The following is a 26,394-nucleotide window of genomic DNA, read 5'->3' as shown; positions in this document are numbered from 1 at the left end:
CAGTACTCCTGCCTGGAAAATCCCATGGACAGAGGAGCCTGGTAGGCTGCGGTCCATGGGGTCGCTAAGAGTCGGACACGACTGAGCAACTTCACTTCCACTTTTCACTTTCATGCATTGGAGAAGGAAATGGCAACCCACTCCAGTGTTCTTGCCTGGAGAATCCCAGGGACGAGGGAGACTGGTGGGCTGCCATCTCTGGGGTCACACAGAGTCAGACACGACTGAAGTGACTTAGCAGCAGCAGCAGCAGCTCCAATGAAAGGAGTAAGTTGGAATTAGGGAGCTGTTGGCATGTAAGTGGTAGCTGAAATCACAAACATCAGTGGAATTTCAAATGGAAAACAAAAGTTCAGGGATTGAGATCATGATTTCTAAGATCTCAAACTATACTATAAAATGCATCCCTTTAATTATCAGCAAATGGATGTGGATACTACCATTTCTTCATCATTTTCCAACACATAATACTAGCTGCCATACCAGGACTAAGATATTAACTTGACTTTATTGTTACACATTTCAAAACTGCAGAAACAACTGGCCTCTTCAGTACAATCCAGGGGGGGAATTCAAATGCCAGGCAGATAACCAAGGGTGAAACCTGCCCGGTCTGAGACAGGAGGGAAGGAAAGTGCAGGCCTGGTCTAAAGACAGCACGTCCAGGGAGTGGGGAGATGCCCGGGGAGCCACAAGGAGGAGCCCGTCACCAAAACAAGGCTTGAAGGATTATTCAGGGAAGAGCTCTGGAAGGCTTTGAGCTGGGAAAGCCTGGAATCAGATCTGCATCTGCAGTTACAGCCAAGGCAAAAAATAAAATAACCACCACCAAAAAATTAGGAACAGGCTGAAGTTACATTATGCCATCTCCCCAGTGACTCCTTGTGCTCACCACACGAGATGATCCCAATGCATCTAACCTCTGGGGAATATAAACTGAAGGTGTATGGTTGCATGGATGTGAGAGTTGGACTATTAAGAAAGCTGAGCAATAGATGGGGAAACAGTGGAAACAAAGGCTGACTTTATTTTTCTGGGCTCCAAAATCACTGCAAATGGTGACTGCAGCCATGAAATTAAAAGACACTTACTCCTTGGAAGGAAAGTTATGACCAACCTAGACAGCATATTGAAAAGCAGAGACATTACTTTGTCAATACTTTGTCAACAAAGGTCTGTCTAGCCAAGGCTATGGTTTTTCCAGTGTTCATGATTGGATGTGAGAGTTGGACTGTGAAGAAAGCTGAGCACCGAAGAATGGATGTTTTTGAACTATGGTGTTGGAGAAGACTCTTGAGAGTCCCTTGGACTGCAAGGAGATCCAACCAGCCCATCCTAAAGGAGATCAGTCCTGGGTGTTCATTGGAAGGACTGATGCTAAAGCTGAAACTCCAATACTCAGGCCACCTCATGTGAAGAGCTGACTTATTTGAAAAGTCCCTGATGCTGGGAGGGATTGGGGGCAGGAGGAAAAGGGGACAACAGAGGATGAGATGGTTGGATGGCATCACCGACTCGACGGACATGGGTTTGGGTTCCAGGAGTTGGTGATGGACAGGGAGTCCTGGCGTGCTGCAATTCATGGGGTCGCAAAGAGTCAGACATGACTGAGCGACTGAACTCTGTCTGAAGGTCCCTCCCTTTGTGACCATGGGCCTTGGACTCACAACTGCTGCTCTGTCACCCAGGCCTCTTGGAGAGACAACCTTTTAGCTGAAGTATCTGTTTTCTACTATTTCATCCTTTCTAGTACTTTTTCTAATTTGGTTTTTCAAATCCAAACTAGCAGACTTTTATTATAAAATTATTTTCTATTGTATATGTGTAGGTAAGTTTTGTACATTCTTAGGAAAGAAATACGGAAAAATATACACCAAACGTAATAGCTGTTGTTACCAGGAAGCACGACCAGTTTATATTTATGTTATGATTCTTTTATAGTATTTGCTTTTTTCCTAAGCCAAATATCATATGAAATCAAATAAAAACCTTTTTCAATTTTTAATTGAAGTATATTTGATTTACGTTAGAATTTTGCAGAATCTTTTCTACTACAAGATAGTGAATATAGCTCCCTGTGCTATATATACCAGGGCTTCCCTAGTAGCTCAGTCAGTAAAGAATCTGCCTGCAGTGCAGAAGACCCGGGTCCAATCCCTGGGTGGGAAAATCCCCTGGAGAAGGAAATGGTAAACCACTCCAATATCCTTGCCTGGAAAATCCCATGGACAGAGGAGCCTGGTGGGCTCCAGTCCATGGATTGCAAAGAGTCGGGCACGACTGAGAGACTAACTGTGCTATATATTGGTCCTTATTTATTTTACATACAATAGTGTATATATTAATTTCATACTCCTAATTTATCCTTCATCTTCCCTCTTTTAACTTTTAATTAATACTTAATAAATATTTAATAATATTAAATAATTAAATATAAATTTAATAACATTTGATATTATTTAATATTAAATTAACAATATTGAATAATTAATACTTATTTTAATTAAAACTTAATACTTTTGATTTAAAAGTATTTTTAACAAATACTTCTCACTGCAGTGGCTTCTCTGCAACGACAGCTCGGGCTCTAGACGTACAGCTCTAGGCACACGGGCCTGAGGTGCACCAACTCAGTAGCTGTGGCATACGGGCTTTGTTGTTCCACGGCATGTGAAATCTTCAAACCCAGGGACTGAACCCAGGTCCCCTCCACTGACAGGTGGATTCTTATCCACTGTACCACCAGGGAAGTCCCTCCCTTCCCCTGTAGTAACCATAATTCTTTCCTACGTCTGTGAGTGTTTCTGTTTTGTAAATAAGTTCACGTGTATCATCTTCTTAGATTTCATAAATAAGTGACATCATACGATATTTGTCTTTCTCTACTTTATTTCATGTAAAGGTATGACAAATTTAGGTCCATCCATGACGCTGGGCTTAAAGCTCAACATTTAGAAAACAAAGATCATGGCATCCAGTCCCATCACTTCATGGGAAATAGATGGGGAAACAGTGGAAACAGTGTCAGACTTTATTTTTTGGGGTTCCAAAATCACTGTAGATGGTGACTGCAGCCATGAAATTAAAAGACGCTTACTCCTTGGGAGGAAAGTTATGACCAACCTAGATAGCATATTCAAAAGCAGAGACATTACTTTGCCAACAAAGGTTCGTCTAGTCAAGGCTATGGTTTTTCCTGTGGTCATGTATGGATGTGAGAGTTGGACTGTGAAGAAGGCTGAGCGCCAAAGAATTGATGCTTTTGAACTGTGGTGTTGGAGAAGACTCTTGAGAGTCCCTTGGACTGCAAGGAGATCCAACCAGTCCATTCTGAAGGAGATCATCCCTGGGAGTTCTTTAGAAGGAATGATGCTAAAGCTGAAACTCCAGTACTTTGGCCACCTCATGCGAAGAGTTGACTCATTGGAAAAGACTCTGATGCTGGGAGGGATTGGGGGCAGGAGGAGAAGGGGATGACAGAGGATGAGATGGCTGGATGGCATCACCGACTCAATGGACGTGAGTCTGAGTGAACTCCGGGAGTTGGTGATGGACAGGGAGGCCTGGCGTGCTTCGATTCATGGGGTCACAAGGAGTCGGACACGACTGAGCGACTAATCTGATATGATCTGATAATGCTGCAGAGACTTCCCTGGTGGCTTAGACAATAAAGCATCTGCCTACAATGCGGGAGACCCGGGTTCGATCCCTGGGTCGGGAAGATCCCCTGGAGAAGGAAATGGCACCCCACTCCAGTATTCTTGCCTGGAAAATCCCATGGACAGAGAAGCCTGGTGGGCTACAGTCCACGGGGCCGCAAAGAGTCGGACATGACTGAGCGACTTTACTTTCACTTTCTTTCTATGATGCTGCAAATGGCATTATTTTACTTTTTTTTTTTATGGCTGAATACTCCATTGTACACATATACCACATTTTCTTTATCTATTCATTTAGGTTGCTTCTATGTCTTAACTACTATAAATAGTGCTCCTACGAACACTAGAATCTGCCTGCAATGCAGGAGACCCTGGTTCGATTCCTGGGTCGGGAAGATCCCCTGGAGGAGGTCATGATAACCCCACTCCAGTATTTTTGCCTGGAGAATCCCATGGACAGAGGGGCCTGGTGGGCTACAGTCCATGGGGTCGCAAAGAGTCAGATACAACTGAATGACTAAGCACAGCACGACACTGCTCTGTAAACATCACCCACCGAAGTCTCTATCAGAATTAGAGACATTTTGTCTAGTTTTGCTGCTGCTGTTGATGTGGGGGTGTGAGGGGTTTTGTTTTCATTTCAATTCATTACTCTTACTTGATTTTCAGAATTCATACTTGATTTTCAGAATCAAGAATGGTAGCTTTGTCAACTACAAACAGGCACTTGCCATCGACCTCCACAAGGGTTAAATCACATGCTGCTGCACTTGCTGACCTTTAACATTCCCTGAAAGGCGTTCAGGGTACAGAGCAGAAATGAGGCACTCTGTGCTCTGGAAACACTGGCAGAACAAGTCTTCTGAGAGTTAAATATTCTTAGGAGCTGATTTTACGAGCCCAATTCTTGCATCTCCTCACATCTAGAAAAGCACTAAATTCCTCCATGGTGACCACTATCCGCTCATGACTTACAGAAACCTGCAAAAATACATGCTTGATTGCACATACTCCCCTTTCACCAAGATCACATATACACTGGTCCTCCCCTACCTCTTTGGAGTAGCTTCTCAAGAGTATCTGAAATGCCATCTCCTGGCTTCTAGTCCTCATTTTGTCGCAAATAAACCTTAACTTGCAAATCACATTGTGCATTTTTTAAGTCAGCAACCTGACAATGATAAAGACTGACTGCTTTTTCCCTCTACTGTCTCTTACTGATAAAATGAAAAACAGGATAGCACTTAAAAAAAAAGCCATCACTGATTCTACTAATTTAGGGGGGAGGAAATCACCCATTACATTAGATTACATTAGACCACAATTTCTCAATCTCTTCACCGTTAGTATTTTAGACCAGACAATTGGGTGTGATCACTTAGCATGTGATGCATTCTAGCCATAAGATATCTTAATTTCAAGAGGTGCTATTAAAACAAACAAAACTTTCCTCTTTTTAATGCATGACATGTAAAAACCGTATCTTTCTTTTCCTAAGGAAGGATGCTAAATAGTGTGAAGAGACACATAAATTTAGAAGATAAAGTTGCTGCCTTTGAGAGCCTTATAACAAACTGCACTCATAATTTGTATCATTTTGGTCTCAGTCATTGACCAAGAATGTAATTGAAGCTTCAGTGTTATATTGATTCTTATAAGTTAATTATACAATGATGTATTTTTATGTTTTATAAAAGTTACAAACATAATTCTACATAACTAACACAAAAATTTCTGATTTTAGATTAAATAACACTGATACCTATTAAGAAAACACAAATTGCTAACCACTGCATTTGATGGTACAACTCTAAAATGAAAGCACAACCTGGAAAAGACCCCACAACAACTCTAACAAAAGTATCTCTTCACATGAAACAAGTATTTTGGTGGTTGATTTAAATAGGTGATTTATTTAATAATATCCTAAGGGAGAATAAAGTAGACCAATGTGAGGTCACCCCTCTTTACAACTCTATAGCATAGAGAAACTGAGAATGAATGAAATAAATAAAACATTATTCAGTGTGGGTCTTTATGTTTCTATTTGCTTACATCTACCACACAACATGAATCATTATATACAACTTCCAAAAATTCAACTGCCCATTCAGATCAGATCAGATCAGATCAGTCACTCAGTCGTGTCCCACTCTTTGCAACCCCATGAATCGTAGCACGCCAGGCCTCCCTGTCCATCACCAACTCCCGGAGTTCACTCAGACTCACGTCCATCGAGTCCGTGATGCCATCCAGCCATCTCATCCTCTGTCGTCCCCTTCTCCTCCTGCCCCCAATCCCTCCCAGCATCAGTCTTTTCCAATGAGTCAACTCTTCACATGAGGTGGCCAAAGTACTGGAGCCTCAGCTTTAGCATCATTCCTTCCAAAGAAATCCTAGGACCAATCTCCTTCAGAATGGACTGGTTGGATCTCCTTGCAGTCCAAGGGACTCTCAAGAGTCTTCTCCAACACCACAGTTCAAAAGCATCAATTCTTTGGCGCTCAGCCTTCTTCACAGTCCAACTCTCACATCCATACATGACCACAGAAAAAAACCATAGCCTTGACTAGACGAACCTTTGTTGGCAAAGTAATGTCTCTGCTTTTGAATATGCTATCTAGGTTGGTCATAACCTTCCTTCCAAGGAGTAAGCATCTTTTAATTTCATGGCTGCAGTCACCATCTGCAGTGATTTTGGAGCCCAGAAAAATAAAGTCTGACACTGTTTCCACTGTTTCCCCATCTATTTCCCATGAAGTGGTGGGACGGGATGCCATGATCTTCGTTTTCTGAATGTTGAGCTTTAAGCCAACTTTTTCACTCTCCACTTTCACTTTCATCAAGAGGCTTTTGAGTTCCTCTTCACTTTCTGCCATAAGGGTGGTGTCATCTGCATATCTGAGGTTATTGATATTTCTCCTGGCAATCTTGATTCCAGCTTGTGTTTCTTCCAGCACAGGGTTTCTCATGATGTACTCTGCATATAAGTTAAATAAACAGGGTGACAATATACAGCCTTGACGAACTCCTTTTCCTATTTGGAACCAGTCTGTTGTTCCATGTCCAGTTCTAACTGTTGCTTCCTGACCTGCATACAAATTTCTCAAGAGGCAGATCAGGTGGTCTGGTATTCCCATCTCCTTCAGAATTTTCCACAGTTTATTGTGATCCACACAGTCAAAGGCTTTGGCATAGTCAATAAAGCAGAAATAGATGTTTTTCTGGAACTCTCTTGCTTTTTCTATGATCCAGCGGATGTTGGCAATTTGATCTCTGGTTCCTCTGCCTTTTCTAAAACCAGCTTGAACATCAGGAAGTTCACGGTTCACATATTGCTGAAGCCTGGCTTGGAGAATTTTGAGCATTACTTTACTAGCGTGTGAGATGAGTGCAATTGTGCGGTTGAGCATTCTTGCCTATTATATCTACATTATTTGACTTCCAATACAATCTAACTGCATTATCAAAAGTACTTCCTCCCTAAACAAAAACAAACTTCTAAAATTCAGTCGTTTGTTCATTTGCTCACTTTTCTTTCACCAACAAGTGCTGAAGGCCAGATACTGGCCAGGCACACTGCTGTCAAAGCACAGTCGCTCAGTCGTGTCCGACTCTTTGCGACCCCATGGACTGTAGCCCACCAGGCTCCTCTGTCCATGAGATCATCGCAGCAAGAATACTGGACTGGGTTGCCGTTTCCTTCTCCAGGGGATCTTCCCAACCCAGGGATCAAACCCAGGTCTCCTACATTGCAGGCGAATTCCTTACCGTCTGAGCCACCAGGGAAGCCCACTGGTGGGCCCTAGAAAATCAAACCAAACAAGGCACTTTCTCCAAATTCAAGGAACTACCCATATACATGCTGCCTCTGGGCTGCCTCCCTACCACCTCTCCCAGGACCAGCAGGCACAAAGCATGCTGCCGAGCCCTGTTAAAACCAGCACCAGCCAAGCAAGTGGCTGACAGGTTGCTAACAGTCTAGTCAAACACTGCTCTGTCTGAAGGCTTGCCTCACACTCCTAAGTACATAAGAAAGCTGACTGTTTTACCTCCCCTCAATGTTTCATCAAAATGCACAGAAAGAAACACAAGACAAAATCTGGCAATAACTCTATCAAACATACGCCAAAGTCTACTCACCATATGCCATAGTCTGAGTCAAAGGTGCATCAACTGCACAACCAAGAAGCTCAACTGACCCAAGAGTTCATTACCATACTTCCTGTCTTGTGCTTCATCTTCCGAAATGTTATCCAAGGATGAGTGAGTAAGTGAAGACACAAGCAAATGGCAGGAGGAGAGTGAACCACATCCCCATTGCCTGAACTTAGTTCTGAAACACAGGAGCTCTACCTACCAGAAAAAGACAGGCTGCCGGACAGGTCACTGCATGGGAACTCCTTCCGAAGTTTGGCAAAGTTGGATTCCCTTTCTTAACCTTCCCCCTCTCCTGGGAGATCTACCTCATTCCAAGATAGTAATTATTGGCCTGGGCAGGCAAGAGGGAAAATTAAGGAGGGCAATGGTTCATAACTGCCCAAGGACGACTCTGTAAAACAGGGTCCCAGAGAGAAAAAGCTCCATGAGCAGAATGCAGGAAAGTAACAGATACTATTTCATGGCTGAAGAATTACATGTGTGCATGCTAAGTCACTTCAGTCATGTATGACTCTCTGGGACCCTCTGGGCTGTAGCCAGCCGGGCTCCTCTGTCCATGGAGATTCTCCAGGCAAACTGCTCCTAATTCTCTAACTCATTCAGAGACCTGGACAGTCTGCGTGCGCCATGGAAATTTCCATCTCAGCCTGGCAGAGCCACACAATGAGTGCCTGTTAGCCCCTGGGAACAGAACAAGCCAAGGAACACATGCAACCATATATCTTCCAGGACTAGACACAGAAACAAGAAGCTGCCTGCAATAGAAAGTTCAGTGAGGAAGACGGAAGAAGCCGCACTCACCCACTTCAATGAAATCAACAGAAGGAAGGGAAAATACAGACCCAAGGATCAAGAGGAAGAGTATCTCTCTGATGAAAATTCTCTTGAAGCTCTTGAACAGTACAGACAGTATCTTGGCAACCCTCAAACTGTTCTAGGAGGATACAGTCTCCTCCATCCAGGCTGCTGAGCGGAGCTGGGCAAAACATACCATCACCCAGATGGTTCATGATCTCAGCTCTCAGACAAGCCTACATACTTCCCTCCTTTAGGGAAGCACCCTGGGGTTTTCATCCCCCTTCATTATCTTACTTTTCATCATCATTAAGATGTCCAACAGATACTTTAGGACAATTTGGTCACGCTATTAACACTTAAGTCACAATCTGTTATTTAAATACTTAGTGTAACAAGACACTGTGCTCAGGGCTTTACGTATGCAAATCTTACTTAATGCTTAAAATAACCACATGAAGCTTTTTTATCTCCCATGTTTATGTCCATGTTTTTATCTCCCATGTTTACAGAAACTGCAGCTCTGGAACGGATGAATAATTTTTCCAAAAGTCACTTAGGTATCAAGTATCAAGATTTAATCCAGGTCTGTATCCTCTACTCTGTGCTGTATTGCTTCAGTGTTCAGGCCTGAGTCATTCCCAGCACACACAGCTCAGCTGGTAAAGAATTCAGCTCAAGGCAGGAGACCCCGGGAGCATAACAGTCAGCCACGGCTTGGCCACTGAACAGCAGCCTGCCAAAGTTACTGTCTGTCAATGAAGTGTCCTACCTCATTAGATGTTTGCTGAGCACCTGTATGAGGCAAGTGCCATCTTGGGGTAGACGGGAAATAAACCTGCTTTGAGATGTTTAGAGTCTTCAAAGTGTATAACAGATGCTACTTAGCCTTTCTATGATACTACCTCCACAAGCGTGTAAGATTTGTAAAGGGGCAGGGGGGTTGCTTATTTTTGTTTATTCCACAAATTAACAGCATTCATGGACCACTGCTGAATATTTTAAAAGTTTACAAGATGTGCACTCTTTAAATATAGTCTCTAGTTTAAAATTAGCAAGAAACAATCTATAACAGCAACTGAGAGGTAATATGTTCATGGCCTTTTAATAATTCACATTGAACATTTATTCTTATGTATCAGTGTATTTACCAATTCAGATAATTGTACACCAAAAATAAGATATGTGAAGTGCACAATCTTTAAGTATAAAGCTTGATAAATTTTTGCAAAATGATCATATATGTATATCAGTCAGGGTCCAGTCAGGAAATAGAAATCACACCAGTTGTTTGAGCAGGGAAAATGTTAATACAATGAATTGTTAACTGGAAGGCAATGGCACCCCACTCCAGTACTCTTGCCTGGAAAATCCCATGGATGGAGGAGCCTGGAAGGCTGCAGTCCATGGGGTCGCTGAGGGTTGGACACGACTGAGCGACTTCACTTTCACTTTTCACTTTCATGCACTGGAGAAGGACATGGCAACCCACTCCAGTGTTCTTGCCTGGAGAATCCCAGGGACGGGAAGCCTGGTGGGCTGCCGTCTGTGGGGTCGCAGAGAGTCGAACACGACTGAAGTGACTTAGCAGCAGCAGGAAGTAAATACTCATAAGGAATAAGATTTCAAAGAAAAACAGCAGTGCAAACTCCAGCCCCCCGCCCCAAAAAAAAGTTAGCCACTATCTCTAGGCTGAAGAAGAGTGGACCGTAAGGTAGTTAAGCACACCACTCCACAAGATGAAGACTGTGGGGATTCAGACCTCCTTGGAGGGACAGAAACTGTATCAGGAGCAGCGGAGGAACTCAGCAGAGAGCAGGCTGGAGCTGGGCCGAGGGCAGGGCGAGGCCTCAGGGTCACAACCTGACCTCTGAACTGGCAGCTGGGCTCCTGCCAAAGGTCGTAATGGGGGCTGGAGCCTGGGAGGGAGGGGTCTTCCCGACACAACAGCCTTGCAGTGTTCCTTCAGGGCCCTCTGCTGGGAATGCCTAATATTCCAAAGGAAAATGGTTTGCAGAATCCAGCTTCATGTCACACAGTTGGGCAAGCAAGACTCAATGTGGAATTGAGAGATAATCAGTTGGCGCTGGACTTCCCTGGTTGTCCAGTGGTTAAGAATCAACCTGCCAATACAGGCCACGTGGGTTCAATCCCTGATCCAGGGGGATCCCACATGGCACAGGGAGACTGAGCCCTCATGCCACACTACTGAAGCCTGTGCGCCCTGGAGCCGCTGCTCCATGCCACCCCAGTGAGCAACCGGCACACCGCAAGTAGAGAGCAGCACCAGCTCGTCGCAACGAGAGAAAGTCTGTGTGCAGCAACAAGACCTAGCACAGCCACAAGTCAGTAAATTGATTAAATTTTTTAAAAAAGAGAAAGAAGACATCCTGGATTCTAAAAGCTTTCCTATTCATGGTTCCAGTCCTTTGTGAGGCTAATAATTTTAGGTCAGTCAAGCTAACCCAAAAAAGTTCTAATCAGTTTCCTTTTGATAAATGTACCCCAAAAGAAGAAAGGGTAAACAAAATGTAGTATTCACTACACACAATGGACTATAATTCAGCATGAAAAGGAACGAAACTCTGATACCTGCTACAATATAGAAGAACCTTGAAGACGTCAAATGAAATAAGCCAGACAGGAAGGACAAGTACTGTGTCATTCTACTTACAGGAGGTACCTAGAGTAGTCAACGGTAAAATGGGCACGGAATTTCAGTCTGCGATGACGACAAAGTTCAGGAGCTGGATGACAGCAATGGCTGCACACGACGTGAATACACCGAGTGCCACTGAGCCATCCAATTAAAAATGGTTAAAATGTAACATTTTGTTATGTACATTTTACCACAATTAACCAAAAAAAAAAGTTTAAGCTGATTTAAAGAGGTCATATTACTTGTACCAAAAGCACCTTGATTACTATAGTTCAAGCCATTCATCATCATGAACCCAGAATACTCAACCTAAAATGTCAAACTTCACTCCCTTGATCCGCCAGCCTCACTACTAAGCTCAACTCCTCCGCATGGCATATAAGGAGGACATTCCAAGTTCTTGTGTCTACTTACCTTTGTCAGGTAGTTAAGAGTAAGGAAGGAGGAGTCCAAAATGGTGGTTAAAGGAAAACAGTGACTAGAAAAAGCCCCCGAAAGGGTCAGAGAAAGGGAAAAGCCCACAGAAAGGGGAAGCCTCAGACTGGAGCGAGAAACCCTGGGGAGAAAACACCCAAACACGGCCCCTTCCCTGACTGGCCTTCAGCATTCACCCTACTCGGTGGGGGTAAAAGCCCTACTTTGCACCAGCAAAACCAATCAGGCTCCAGGGACTATACAGGGTCAAAGACAAAAGATATAAAAAGGGAAGCCAAAAGGAGCGGAGAACACTCACTCCTATGGGAGTTGGCCCCTCTCCCATCTAGAGATGTGAGAGCTCTGACTGAGCTGTAGGTAGTCTGCCCTTCCAAGTCTCTGTTACAAGACAAAAAGCTCAAGAAAATACTGCTGCTGCCTGCTTAATAAACCATGCCTGTTTGAGCAATGAGTAGTCTGTCGTTTCAATTCTCTGCAACGACAAGACAAGACAGAGGGAGAAAAACCAACCCTAGACCTTCATCCTGAATTCTTGCCGCCCCCTGGCGCACTGCTACACTTTCACTGACACTTCGTCATCCCTAACAACTAACAGAATCCCCACAGTGGCTCTCTAAAAGGGCACTTGTGGTAATGTTTTAAATATAAATATCTATTTTTAATGTATGCTAACCCCCAAAAAGAATAAAGAAAATCTATAGAAGCCAGAAAACACAAGAATCTATAAATCCACAAGGTTATATGCAAGGACTATAGTTAACATTTTCGTTGCAGGCGTTACCGATTGCTAATGGCTAAAAGCCTGGGTTTTAATTACCCAGGTCCCACAGGGAGAATCCCGTGGACAGAAGAGCCTGGGGGGCTACAGTGCATGGAGTCACAAAAGCTGGACACAACTTAGCGACTAAACCACCACTGCCACCACAGGGAACAAGGACAAAGTCTGGGAGCCAACAACCTTGGAAGGAGGAAACACAGATCTCTCTCTCTGGAGGACAACACCTTCAAACTAAACCTCAAAAAAGTCAACAACAAAGTTCCAAGAAACATGAATTCATAATTAAAAAAATACTGTACAAATAAAGATACAAGCCACAGTAAGGAAGACTCAAACAGAATCAAAAACCTCTACAGAATCAGACTCATAAAGACTGTGCATATCAAAACCAGGCTCTAAACAGACTCACCTTACACTCCGTGAAATATGAAGAAATAAAGGGAGATCTGAAACTATGACAAAAGAGCATCAAATAACAACTAAGATGTGTATAAAGAACCAAACAGAACTTCCAGAAAAAAAACTAGTATTGAAATTATAGCAGATGAGTCATAACTGCATAAAGAATTAGTAAACTGGAAGATCTAAAAAAATTATCCAGAATTCAGCACAAAGAATCAAAACCACTGAATCATAAAACAAAGGTAAAAAGCACACCCTTACTTCTTACTTCTAACTGGATTTCCAGAAGGAGTTAGAGAATAGGAGAGAAACAATACTCAAAAATATAATGGTTGAAAATGTCCCAGTGCTGATCAAGACAAGATTATCAGATTCACAAAGCACAACATATTCACCACAAAACTAAAAGAACCCTTTTCAGTACACATTACAAACAAACTGAAGATCAAGCAGATACAGACATGAAAGCTTATAACAAAATCACAATTTAAATGAAAAGCAAATTAAGAGTAAAATAGTACCAGAGTAGCCTTAAGAGATGGAGAAGGCAATGGCACCCCACTCCAGTACTCTTGCCTGGAAAGTCCCATGGATGGAGGAGCCTGGTGCGCTGCAGTCCATGGGGTTGCTAAGAGTCAGACACAACTGAGCGACTTCACTTTCACTTTTCACTTTCATGCATTGGAGAAGGAAATGGCAACCCATTCCAGTGTTCTTGCCTGGAGAATCCCAGGGATGGTGGAGCCTGGTGGGCTGCCGTCTATGGGGTCACACAGAGTCGGACACGACTGAAGCGACTTAGCAGCAGCAGCAGCCTTAAGAGAAATTAATTGTCCACTTAGAATTCTATATAGATAATAAACCTGCCTTTTGAAAACAAAGATGAAATTAGCATATTCAGAGAAACACAAACTGTTGTACATACTACCAATGATTCCCATTGAAGAAACTTACAAAGAAGGTACCTCAGAAAAAGGCAGGGGGAAACAACAGAAAAAGAGGTGAGATGTAAAAATAAAAAGTAAAGACAGATTCTTTGTCTTAAAAACTAAAAAGAAAATGATACATATGAACAATTCCAAACAAATATTAACTGCATAAGATAATGTGTTCATGCTTAGTTGCTCAGTCATGTCTGACTCTTTGTGACCCTATAGACTGTAGCCCACCAGGCTCCTCTGTCCATGGGATTTCCCAGGCGAGAATACTGGAGTGGGTTGCCATTTCCTTCTCCAGGGGATCTTTTCAACACAGGGACTGAACCTGCATCTCTTGCATTGCAGGCAGATTCTTACCATTAAGCAACCATATAATAACACCTAATTAAAGTAGAATTAAAACTGTAGACAAAGCATACAATTGAAAAAAGGGCCGTGGAGTTACAGGTTCTCATCTTAACACAGAGAAAAGTAACTTTAGGCTTTAATGTGCTCATTAAAGGGTGATCACAAAGTTTTTTTAAAGAATATATAACAGAATATATAATACAGAAGAATAAAACAGAATTACAGAAAAAATTTAAAAAGTCAAATCTAAAGAAGAGAGGAGAAAACAACAACAAAAAGCAGAACACACAAGAAGTGCAAAATGACTGCCAAAGTGAATCCAAAAACATCAGTGATGACAATCAATGCAAATGGACAAAAGGTATAAAAACTAAACCTCAAGCTATATGCACTATTTACAAAAGATACACGTAAAACATAAGAGCACGGAAAAGTTGAAAGTTATCAGGCCAACACCGACACAAATACCACAAGGTCACAGAGCATAAATTTATCAAACGAGGTATATGGGAAAAACCATAACAAGCAAAGTGGCAAAGAACTTGCGATCCACCAAACACTAGTGTTCTCAGAAAAAAGGAATCCAGCTTCCACACAACCTTTCTGCTGCTGCTAAGTCACTTCAGTCGTGTCCGACTCTGTGCGACCCCATAGACGGCAGCCACCAGGCTCCCCTTTCTCTGGGATTCTCCAGGCAAGAACACTGGAGTGGGTTGCCATTTCCTTCTCCAATGCATGAAAGTGAAAAGTGAAAGTGAAGTCACTCAGTCATGCCCAACTGTATGCGACCCCATAGACGGCAGCCCACCAGGCTCCCCCGTCCCTGGGATTCTCCAGGCAAGAACACTGGAGTGGGTTGCCATTTCCTTCTCCAATGCATGAAAGTGAAGATGCTCAGTCGTGTCTGCAGCCCACCAGGCTCCTCCGTCCATAGGATTTTCCAGGCAAGAGTACTGGAGTGGGCTGCCATTGCCTTCTCCAACATAACCTTTCTAGACTTTGCATTATACTACAAAGCTACAGTAATCAAAACAGCACAAAAACAGACATGTAGATCACTGGAACAGAATAGAGCGCCCAGAAATAAACCCACATCTACAATCAATTCATCTTCAACAAAGGAGGCAAGAATATACCATGAAGAAAAGAGATTCTCTTCAACAAATGGTGTTGGGAAAGTTACATACAAGTCAATGAAATCAGAATAATCCCTCACACCATATACAAAAATAAACTCAAAATGGTTTAAAGACCTTAATATAAGACATGATACCATAAAACTCCTAGAACAGAACATAGGTGAAACATTCTCTTATATAAATTGTACCAATATTTTCTTAGATCAGTTTTCCAAGGCATAAGAAATAAAAGCAAAAATAAACAAATGGGGCCTAATCAAACTTAAGAACTTTTGCACAGCAAAGGAAACCATAAACAAAAATACAACATATGGAATGGGAGAAGATATTTGCAAACAATCTGACAAATAAGGACTCAATATCCAAAATACACAAACAGGTCATAAAACTCATATTGAAAAGACAAATATCCCAATCAATAAATGAACAGAAGACCTAAATATATATTTTTCTAAAGAAGACATACAGATGGCCAAAAGACACATGAAAAGATACTCAACACAGCTAACGTTTAGAGAAATACAATTCAAAACCGTAAGGAGGTATCACCTCACACCAGTCAGAATGGCCGTCATCAAAAAATCTACAGAAAACTAAAATGCTGGGGAGGGTGTGGAGAACACAGTTGGTGGAACGTAAACTGGTGCAGCCACTATGAAAAACAGTACAGAGGGTCCTTAAAAACCAAATTAAAATTACCATATGACCCAGCGATCCCACTCCTGAGCATATATCCAGAAAAGATGAAAACTTTAATTTGAAAAGATACATGCCCAGCAATGATCACAGCCCCACTATTTACCATAGGAAAGGCCTGGAAACAACCCCAGGGCCCATCAACAGATGACCGGCTTACAGAGAGGTGGTGTGCGTACGCACATGTACACACAGTCGACTATTACTCGGTCACGAAAAAAGAACGAAACATTGCCACTCGAAGCAACAGAGATGGACCTAAAGAACATTACACTCAGCGAAGTCAGACAGAGAAAGACAAATACTATTTGACATCACTCACGTGCAATCTAAAAAATAATCCAAAATTATATATACAAGACTCACAGGCATAGAAAATGAACTTATGGGTTAACAAAGGGGAGAAGGGAGTGAGTCGGGATAAATTAGAAATATGGGATTAACAGACGCAACAGAGATTTACTGTACAGCACAGGGAACTATGGGCTTCTCTGGTGGTTCAGACAGTAGAGAATTCGCCCGCAGTGCAGGAGACCTGGGTTTGATCCCTGGGTTGGGAAGATCCCCTGGAGGAGGGCATGGCAACCCACTCCAGTATTCTTGCCTGGAGAAGCCCAACGGATAGAGGAGCCTAGCAGGCTACTATCCATGGGGTTGCAAAGAGTCAGACACGACTGAGTGACGAAGCACACACACGCACAGAGGGAACTGTATTTAATATCTTGCAATAACTTACAACGGAAAAGATTCTGAAAAGAATATAAAACCGAGTCGCTTTGTACATCTGAAACTAACAATACTGCAAATCAAGTATACAACTACAATTTGAAAAAAATAAAAAGAATCCAACCTCCACACATTTGGGAAATTCTGTCCGAATGGAAGCCTACTGGTTAATGAAGCACACTGTTAGGGAAGAACTGCTTGAACTCACAGGCTGGCATCAACTTATTGACCAGAGACATTAATATGTCTTTTGTTACCTGAATATTATTGACTGGAGATGTTTCAATATTTACTTACATAAATTGCCAGCCACAGACATTAGTTTCTACAAAATCCCCTTGTCAGTACTGTGCTATCAACCTGCTCCCTCTTTGAGCTAAGACTTACCAGGTCAGCACTCCAATAAGCCACCAAAGAGATGAGGAAATGAACGCTAAAGCTCAAAAGTCTTGCCTCCCTTAGGTGAAGTATGGACAGAAAAAGAGACAACAAAGAAAATTTAACCATAAGAAAGCCAGCGTATCAACAGTATTAGCAACAAAATTAACTTTAAGGCAAAAAGCATGATTGGAAATAGTCACTACTTCACTGCACCATTTTCCTTCATAATCTTCATCTGTGTGTACTGAAAAGCACATCTTCAAAAATATATAACACAAGTTGTCAGAAGTTCAAGCAGAAATTGCCAATGCTACCATCTGCAATTATCTCTATAATTGAGACATTAATCAAACAAAAGTAGAAACAGCTGAACACTGCAATTAACAAGCTTGATCCAGTAACTGGAAAACACAAATTTTTCTCAAGAATACATGAATCATTTGCAAAAAGCTGTCCATATACTTCATAAGTCTTAAAGCAAGCCTCATACTTTCACAGTATCAGACCATACCATTTGAGGATAATGCAATTTACACTGTAAATTAAGAACAAAACGACCTTAATAAGTAAAACTTTTATGTGTGTGTTCAGCTGTTCAGTTGTGTCGAACTCTTTGAGACCCTATGGCCTGTAGCCCACCAGGCTCCTCTGTCCATGGGATTCTTCAGGCAAGAATACTGGAGTGGGCTGCCATTTCCTCCTTCAGGGAACCTTCCCCACCTAGGGATAGAATCGAAGTCTCCCTCATTGGAAGCAGATTCTTTACCACTGAGCCACCAAGGAAGCCCAAAATCTATATATTTGGAAACAAAAACAGCCCTTGAATCAGAGAGTATGTAAGACACTAGAAAATACTTAGAACTTACTGAAATCTACTTAGGAACATTTGTGGGCTATGCCCAAGGCAGCAGGTACAGTTAATTATGGGTATCCCTGGTGACTCAATGATAAAGAATCCACGTTAAGATAACGTGGGTTAGATCCCTGGGTCAGAAGATTCCCTGGAGGGGAAATGGCAACCCACTCCAGGATTCTTGCCTAGAAAACCCCATAGACAGAGAAGCCTGGTGGGCTATAGCCCATGGGGTCACAAAAGAGTCAGACATAAGAACTAAGCAACAATAGAAGATAACTATACCAAACCTAGAATGTTTTACAGGTGAGTTCTGCCTAACATCAAAAAACAGGTGTCTCCAGTTTTGCATAAAACCCTAGAGAATACAGAAAACATTCCACAACTTATTTCATGAGACTGCTGCTGCTGCTGCTGCTAAGTCACTTCAGTTGTGTCCGACTCTGTGCAACCCCACAGATGGCAGCCCACCAGGCTCCCCGTCCCTGGAATTCTCCAGGCCAAGAATACTGGATCGGGTAGCCATTTCCTTCTCCAATGCATGAAAGTGAAAAGTGAAAGTGAAATCGCTCAGTCGTGCCTGACTCTTAGCAACCCCATGGACTGCAGCCTACCTGGCTCCTCCGTCCATGGGATTTTCCAGGCAAGAGTACTGAAGTGGGTTGCCATTGCCTTCTCCATTTCATGAGACTACTGTAATGCTAATATTAAATAATACCAAAATCTCGCAAAGACTACACGAGAAAGAAAAACTACACACCAATCTCATTCATGAACATGAATACAAAAATCATTTTAAACAAAACAATAGCAAATCAAACCCAAGAATACAGAATAAAAGATAATGTATCATAACCAAGTTGTATTTCTTCCAGGAATGAGAATGTTATTCAACATTGAAAATATATTCAATCATCTCAATGCAAAAAAATTCATTTGATCAAATTTCATAACCACTCAATTAAAGCTTTTATCAAACTAGGAATAGAAGGAAAAGTCCCTAACCTAGTAAGTAGAAAGTCAAGTTGTGAAGGACTTCCAGGAAGGCTCTTTAAAGGGAGCTGAGTTCATGAAGATAGACCCTTTGTGCGTCCACTTCTTTGGATTTGGAATGGGGACTACATGGCTGATTTCCCAACATCTACTCTGGCCTATGAGGTGATGTGGATCAATTGGAATTCTCCTACACTCCTGACAGGAGGATAAATTGGTACCACACTGTTTAGAAACAGCTACATATATGATAAAACTATATAGAAAAAAAAGGGTGCTTAACACAAATTTCAAGATAGTGTTTATTTCTAGCTGGGTGAGAGAAGGACTTCAACTGAGGAAATGACAACCCCTAACTGGTAAAGTTCCATTTCTTTAGCTAAATGAGAGGTCCAACTGGGTTCATTTCTCTGGAAACTATACATATCAGTTGGATATACTCTTCTCTGTGCATTGAGGCATTACACAATAAATTTTAAGTGAACGAAAAAATATCCAAGAAGCTATTTGAAAATATCTTCTTGCTCATCTCCATATTTTTAAAAAAAATGCTCTTGGTAGGTAAAAGTGGTTCTTTTCATTGCTATAAAAGTGCTATTGAGATCTGGCACTTTAGGGGCTGCTCTTTAAAAAAAAAAAATTGCTATTAAAGACGTTCATGTGTACTCCTCCCTGTATAACGCAATCAACTTGGTTTCCAAACATCACTGAAGTGCAAAAGATGTGAAAGCTTTGCACAGACTCTACTGACTTGCAACCACTTTCTTATATACCCACTGACATGCACCCTATTTCTGCTAATGAAATCCTTTAAACTTGTCTTAGTAACAGCAACATTAAAAGGTAAGAATATGTACATAAATACTAAGTTGCTAAATAGAGAGGCGAACTATCCTTTAATTAAGATATCAGATTTCCATCTTAAAGTGCTGAGTGGCATCTCAAACAGGATCTTCTTAGCTTAAGGCAACTGTGGGACTAAACCCGAGACCCTAGATAGGGATCCTAATGGTTTTAGGCTAATTCATGGATTCGGTTTCCTAAAAAATAATAACATCCCAATTAAAAAAAAAAAAAACACTTCTCCAACTTCTGGAGCATCCTTGGCAGGTATTTTTATGAGCACTCATTCTGGAATATCCCTAGCAAGGCAGGTACCAAATCCCGTAGGATAAAGGCCCTAAGCCAACAACAGATTCAAGAATCCACCCCCCGCTCCAAATCTCCTGCAAACAGGTTGTCTTTCACATGCGATCTCCCCTCCAGAATCCTGAGGTGTGAAAAGCAATAGGGAAAATTACTGGGAATTCAGAAGAGAGAGTCCGTGAATCATATGGACAAAACTTAAATCAGCTGGGACTTTGCAATGAACGTTACCTAACCTCATTCTGCGGAGAGGGAAATCGTGTCTCGGGAAGAAGCGCACCTGCTAAGGATCTAAGAGTCATTTGAATCCATCTCCTCTCTCAGTCCAGTGACCGTTCCCTCACCCACTCCCAAACGCTTCAGTTCGCTCCTGACACGGAGGTGACGTGAGAAAACCCGCACCTCCAGTGGGGCCAGAATGTCGGGACCAGAAAGGGTCGCGGCCCCTCCTCTCACAGGTGGTGAAACTGACGTTGGAAAGTGACGCAGCTAGGGCAGAAAATCAACAACCCTCGGCCACCGAGCTGCAGGAGCTTCCCGAAGGCGATGAAAATCACTGGGGACCCCACTTCCTAGCTCTAGGAGAGAGAGGGTCAAAATGAGACCAGCTCCCTAGATTTCAGCATGAACTCCGAGTTTCCCTTGCAGGAGAACTGGGGAAACACAGACAGCTAGTGGCGCAGCTCCGAAACAGGCACCGATTCCCGCCTCTCCCGCAAACGTCCGTGGGAAGAAATGGCAACCGGGAGGATGCGGCGACTCCCGCGAGAAGAGATACCTTATGCTCGCGCCGCAGTCCCCCGTCGTACCGGCACCGGAGCCCGCCACCTTGCTTCCGGGGTTCAGCCGCAGCAAGGACCGAGGTCTCAGAAGGAGGGAGCCTCAGCCCCGCCCCATCCAAGCCCTGCCCCTACGCGCGCCTCGCAGAGGACCGGGTAACTTCCGGGACGCCGCGCGTCACTAAGCAGCCGGTCCCCACTTCCGGACGCATCCTTGCCTTCCACGCTGTCCCGGACTGCGCGAGTGCTATGGAGATATCGGCACTTTTGATTGGCGGAGAGAGAATGCTGGTCTCCGCCGATTGGATCCGGGGGAATCCGCCCCGTAGACGTCAGCTGGGAGCACAGTCTCAGTGGTCGGCTTGTTTCCCGCCGGCTGCATTGCGTTGCAATCATGGTGGACGTGATGGAGTCGCCCAAGGCGCGCATCAACGCCAGCATGCTAGCTCAGTTCATCGACCAGCCGGTCTGCTTCGTAGGGAGGCTGGAGAAGGTGCGCGCGCTCACCGCCCTGGGCTTTTTGGGTGGAGGGGCCCCGTGGCCGTCGGGCTGGCGGCCCCAGGGTAGGTAACGGAGGGTGGAAGAGAGAAAGCATCACTGCGCCCCGAATTGCTTTATTTCTCGCAGCGCAACTGTTTGCACACTTTTTGACCACTGCAGCCCAATGTTTGGCTCTTAGCGCGCGGAATCGCGAATTTTTCGAACGCGCTCCGTTCTAGTGTCCGGCCCTCGTTTTTTACTTGAAATTATAGACAAAACTCCATCTGTTTTCTATTAGCCGGCCTTGACAGCTAATCCAGTTTTCTTGTTTCCTTCTTTTATGCTGTTTCCTCTTTTATCAAACCTTGTTTTATCGTTGAAGTCGCTTTTCTGTGAAACATTGCTTGATTGTATTTTACTGATCCAGTGCCAGTTTGTTATCTTACCCAAGTGTTAAGAGCACAGCCCCTCATCCTACTGGTGAGAAACAGGGCCAAAGGCTCAGGATCAGGGAACCGAGAAAAAACTTTTATATGAAAGTTTACTTATTAGTTTATTTCAGTCACATTATCTTCTTGCAATAGGTATATTTGGACTTCACAGTTATGGAAATTGGGTAGGAGTGGCATCTGGTTAAAAAGTGCTTAAGGCCACAGCAAGTAGCAAAGCTGGCATTCAAACCAGATCTGACTGCATTCTTTGCAGCTGTCTCGCGGGAGTAGAACCCAGATGTTCTAATAACCAGTTTCTCTTTACTTCCTCATGTCTAATTTTTTAAAACATACCATCTGTGGGATATATACTGTTTAAATCATGGATGCCAATAGATCTCACTTTTAGATAATATGAACCCTCCTTAATTTGTTCTTCTAATTTGTTCTTAGATCTAAATCTGGGTTGCCAGATTTAGCAAATAAAACTAACAGGACACATTTGCACTAAAAAGGTAATGGTTTATCTAAAATTCGAATTTAGGCATCGTTTGATCAGGTATAGTAACACAAGACAATGTGAACTAGTTAAACTGCTCAAAAAAATGGCTTTGTGTGCACTAATTAAGTGTGGGTCAATTTGCTCATCTTTTGTCAAACTTCTAGTCTTTTTAAGGGGATTTTAAACAGTTTATATGGACTTTTTAAAAAAATTATGTGTTTCTTTTTCAGATTCATCCCACTGGGAAAATGTTTATTCTTTCAGATGGTGAAGGAAAAAATGTAACTATTGAGTTGATGGAGCCTGTATGTTTAAGTATTAATTCTATGTATATTATAATTAATTCTTCATTTGGTTTGTTGCTGATGTTTCTTATTCTTGGAGTGGACATATAAAGGACCAGCTCATCAAACTTCTCTCAAATAAAATTTGTGTCCTGCTTTTACATTTCCCTTTACTTTTCTAACCAATGATTTTTGGGGCTCTGTTATTTTTAAATACATGCTGACAACTCTCATTCCTTATGAAAGACCAGAAAATCACTTAAGAAAAAAATTATTTTTTAAATCACTTTTCCCTTCCTCCGTAGTTTCACATTTTTTAAATTCAATTTTCTATTTTTATTTACATTTATTTTCGGTTGTCACTTGCTTTTACGGTTTATGTTTATGGTACACTTTCTTCGTCTTTTATGAAGACAGATGTGTGTACTGTTTGGTTAATGCATACAGAACTCACTGTACAAATATAAATAATAGAAAGTTCCTTTCAATAAGTCCTTTAAACAAATTACTCCTTGTGGAAATACTGGACAGTCTCAGTATCTTTAAATGATTTTTGTCTTCAACTTAAACATGTAACTGTAGCTTTAGACCTGAAGCCACTACTAAAGGTTACTGGACTGGTGACATGCTGACAGTGATAAGTACTCCAACATTTTTAACAAGTTACAATTCCATTTTTGCATTGATAAATCTTAAAATGATTTTGTTACATGAAAGATTAGTAAAATCTAAAACAATTTTCCAAGTTAATTATCAGCTGAAAATGTGATAACACCAAGTTGGTATTCTGTTCTTTGTATTAGCTTGATGAAGAAATCTCTGGAATCGTGGAAGTAGTTGGAAGAGTAACGGCCAAGGCAACCATTATGTGTGCATCTTATGTCCAGTTTAAAGAAGATAATCATCCTTTTGGTAAATAAAACATTCTGTAATTCATGTAATTAGGAGGAAAACAACTTTATTTTTAACTTGCTATGTCTTGGTCTCAAGTTTCAGTCCTGCTACACTTTGAATTTCTGTATCACTTTTTGATCCCAAAGGAAAATGCTAGGACATTTTGGCCTACTTCTAAATAATGCTTTTGTATATAAGAAACACAATGAAGATTAATATTTGTGGAAAGAGAATTTTTTAAAACAAAGTAAACAAAACAAAAATACTGTTAATAGTTTTTTTTATTTGATTTTAATATATAAAGGCATCAAATAATGCACAACACCTAAATCACAACCAGGCAAGAATGGTGCCTGTACGATGGGAGTCAAAATGGAAGTTACACTCCATGAATTTTGGAAATCATGGAAGTTCTACTGCATGACTTTTATTTTTTGGAACCATACTTAAATAAATATGACCTATATCACAGTTTTAGCAAATGGATTGTGAAAATAAGTTCTCTCTTCTAAAAGGGAGAGAAAAGAGAAACAGGTAGAACTCTTTAAATGATAATTGATGTTACAACTTTCCACTGTAGATTAAATGTTTGCTAACCTATTTCTTTCAGATCTTGGACTTTACAATGAGGCTGTGAAGATTACCCATGAGTTCCCTCAGTTTTTTCCTTTGGGAGTCGTGCAGTATGGTTGAACTATTTTGATGATTGCCCGTGAGCTACACTGAAGACTATTAAAGGAGGCCCCTGATATTTGAAGGAGCAATTCCTGTGATTTTTAATATTTAATTTGTTCTCTTCTTAATTTCATTTACCTAACTTTATTAGATATTCCAGTGTGCCATTTTTGACAGAACTGGCTTATTGACAGTTCTCACCTAAGTTCTCATAAAGAATAATTTCTCTGGCATATGGTCAGATTAAATGCAAGAAAAAAAAAAACATTTGGTTGAACTTATATTTTCTGCTTTATTAATAAAAACTTATGTGCTGTTGGTCATATCGTTCTTCTTCTTTCAGTCACCTGTTCAAGCACAAACTTGGAATTTAATACCTGTCAGGTCAGGACTTAACATTTCCCAAATGAAACCCTGGTTAAGAATGTACTGCTACATCATGAACCATGATTACCATGTTAATCACTTCCTTGACACTGTGAAAAAACAATGATATTAAAAGCAAACAGAATCCAACATCTGTAATTTTTGAATACTTGTATTAGGGCTTCTACAGAATCAGAACCAATAGGATATATGTGGATATGTATATGTAAATGAATTGTTACACAAGTTGGTTTACATGGTTATGGAGGTGGAGAAGTCACCCGATCTGCAATCTAGAGAACCAAGAAAGTCAGTGGTACACAGTGTGAGTCCAAAAGCCTGAGAATAAGGGAAGTGGATGGTGTCACTTGCAGCCCACATTTGAAGACCTGAGAACAGGGAGGACACTGCTGTAAGTGCAAGAGTCTAAAGGCCCAAAAACCAGGAGCTCCAGTGTCAGAGGGCAGTTGAAAATGAACATTCCAGCTTAAGGAGAGAGCAAATGTGCCCTTCCTCTGCCTTTTTGTTGTATTTTAACCCTATAAACGGATTGAATGATGCCCACCTACTTCGGCAAGGGCCATCTTTACTCAATCTACTGATTTAGATGCTAATCTGTTCCAGAAGCACCCTCACAGATATACTCAGAAATAATGTTTTACCAGCTATCTGGGTATCCCTTAGCCCAGTCGTAACTGACACGTAAAAAGTAACCATCATAGCATCTCTTTCTCAGGATTTTATTAATAACAACAGTCCAAATCAATTTGAAATTTCTGTATTCTTGTACTTATACCACCAACCCGGGTGACATGTTGCAAGTGTACAACAGTAATTGGTGACCTGTACAGCCACAGGTTTTATGGCTTGACCCATTTTCTTCAGTGAGGAAATAAATTCTAAATCCATTCAGGTTGTAGATCATGCCAAGAATATTTAAGTTGGTAACATCTTCAATTTCATCCCCAGATATCCTACAAATTACTTAAGCAACGGAGCTACTCATGGTAAAGCATGTTATTACACTAAGGAAAGACAATTTTGGTCTTCCCAGGCAGCGCCAGTGGTAAAGAATCTGCCAGTGCAGGAGAGGCAGGTTTGATCCCTGGGTCAGGAAGATCCTTTGAGGTCCCTTGAACAGGAGATGGCAATTGCACTCCAATATTCTCACCAGGAAGATCCCATGGACAAGTGGAGCCTGGCAGGCTATAGTCCATGGGGTTGCAAAGAGTCAGACACAACTGAGCACACATATACTCTGACCCCATGGACTATAGCCTACCAGACTCCTCTGTCCATGGGATTTTCCAGGCAAGAGTACTGTAGTGGGTTGCCATTTCCTTCTCCAGGAGATCTTCCCAACCCAGGGATTGAACCTGGGTCTCCCGCATTGCAGGCAGACGCTTTACCATCTGAGCCACCAGGGAAGTCCCTACATAAAGACAACTGTAATTGAAATTCAGGTGTAGGAGGGACATCAGCCAATCTCAATAACACAGTGTTGTCTTCAATGCCAGAGAAGGGGTCAGCCCGCAATTGTGTTAACCTCGGAAAACACTAAATGTTAAAGGTGTCCTGTTTGAAACCCCTGAACAACTATGTTTAGTAAACTGGACTAAATGACGAGGGTACTTCTGACAAGTGAATCCTTTATACTAATGATTTATGGTGCCATTTCTCTAGCCCCCGTGTTACCTATGAACTTTGGCTTGAAAGAGTGTTGTTTGAACAGATGCAGCTCCCCTGCCGTGTGTTGCCTGACATTTAGTAATAATTTTTTAGATATGATTCACCATTTCAAGTGTACAGTTCAGTGGCTTTTAGTACACAGAGTGGTACATCCATGACTACAGTCAATTTTAGAACGTTTTCAT

The 26,394-nt window shown here is 41.9% G+C and overlaps 2 protein-coding genes and 1 non-coding gene across 7 annotated transcripts in view; 1 reads left to right on the top strand and 2 right to left on the bottom strand.

Moving 5' to 3' along the window:
• The window catches only part of UMAD1 (UBAP1-MVB12-associated (UMA) domain containing 1), a 297,864-nt gene extending 276,759 nt beyond the window's left edge, over window positions 1-21,105 (bottom strand). For 2 of the 4 annotated variants that reach the window (XR_009735792.1, XR_009735791.1), the window contains exon 1: window positions 20,888-21,083. The gene's annotated coding sequence lies outside the window, so the exon portion shown is untranslated. Of the gene's footprint in view, window positions 1-20,887 lie in introns of all 4 variants that reach the window. The other 2 variants (XM_061413541.1, XM_061413542.1) reach the window with 2 other exon arrangements.
• A 121-nt stretch (window positions 21,106-21,226) lies between these two features.
• On the top strand, window positions 21,227-24,477 carry RPA3 (replication protein A3). 2 transcript variants are annotated; one of them, XM_061413546.1, is made up of 4 exons: window positions 21,227-21,381; window positions 22,532-22,582; window positions 23,389-23,497; window positions 24,090-24,477. In XM_061413546.1, the coding sequence occupies exons 1-4, from the start codon at window positions 21,283-21,285 to the stop codon at window positions 24,170-24,172; spliced, it is 342 nt and encodes a 113-aa protein (XP_061269530.1). In that variant the 5' UTR covers window positions 21,227-21,282; the 3' UTR covers window positions 24,173-24,477. The 2 variants fall into 2 exon arrangements, with proteins under 2 accessions (XP_061269530.1, XP_061269529.1); XM_061413545.1 differs by having other exon boundaries at window positions 21,229-21,381; window positions 22,532-22,606.
• A 1,398-nt stretch (window positions 24,478-25,875) lies between these two features.
• TRNAC-GCA (transfer RNA cysteine (anticodon GCA)) lies at window positions 25,876-25,947 on the bottom strand. The gene has a single exon. It is a non-coding gene; the product is annotated as a tRNA-Cys (tRNA).
• Window positions 25,948-26,394: the final 447 nt, after the last annotated feature.

This window comes from Bos javanicus, chromosome 4 (assembly GCF_032452875.1).
Source record: "Bos javanicus breed banteng chromosome 4, ARS-OSU_banteng_1.0, whole genome shotgun sequence".
NCBI lineage: Eukaryota > Metazoa > Chordata > Mammalia > Artiodactyla > Bovidae > Bos > Bos javanicus.
This window is presented reverse-complemented; position numbering and strand designations above follow the sequence as displayed.

What these genes read in the sequence shown, in the direction of transcription:
- RPA3 (XM_061413545.1), top strand. Translation starts at nt 21,283, where the DNA reads ATGGTGGACGTGATGGAGTCGCCCAAGGCGCGCATCAACGCCAGCATG. An exon ending in TCGTAGGGAGGCTGGAGAAG is followed by an intron (nt 21,382 to 22,531) that starts GTGCGCGCGCTC and finishes TTTCTTTTTCAG; the next exon opens with ATTCATCCCACTGGGAAAAT. An exon ending in AGAAGATAATCATCCTTTTG is followed by an intron (nt 23,498 to 24,089) that starts GTAAATAAAACA and finishes TATTTCTTTCAG; the next exon opens with ATCTTGGACTTTACAATGAG.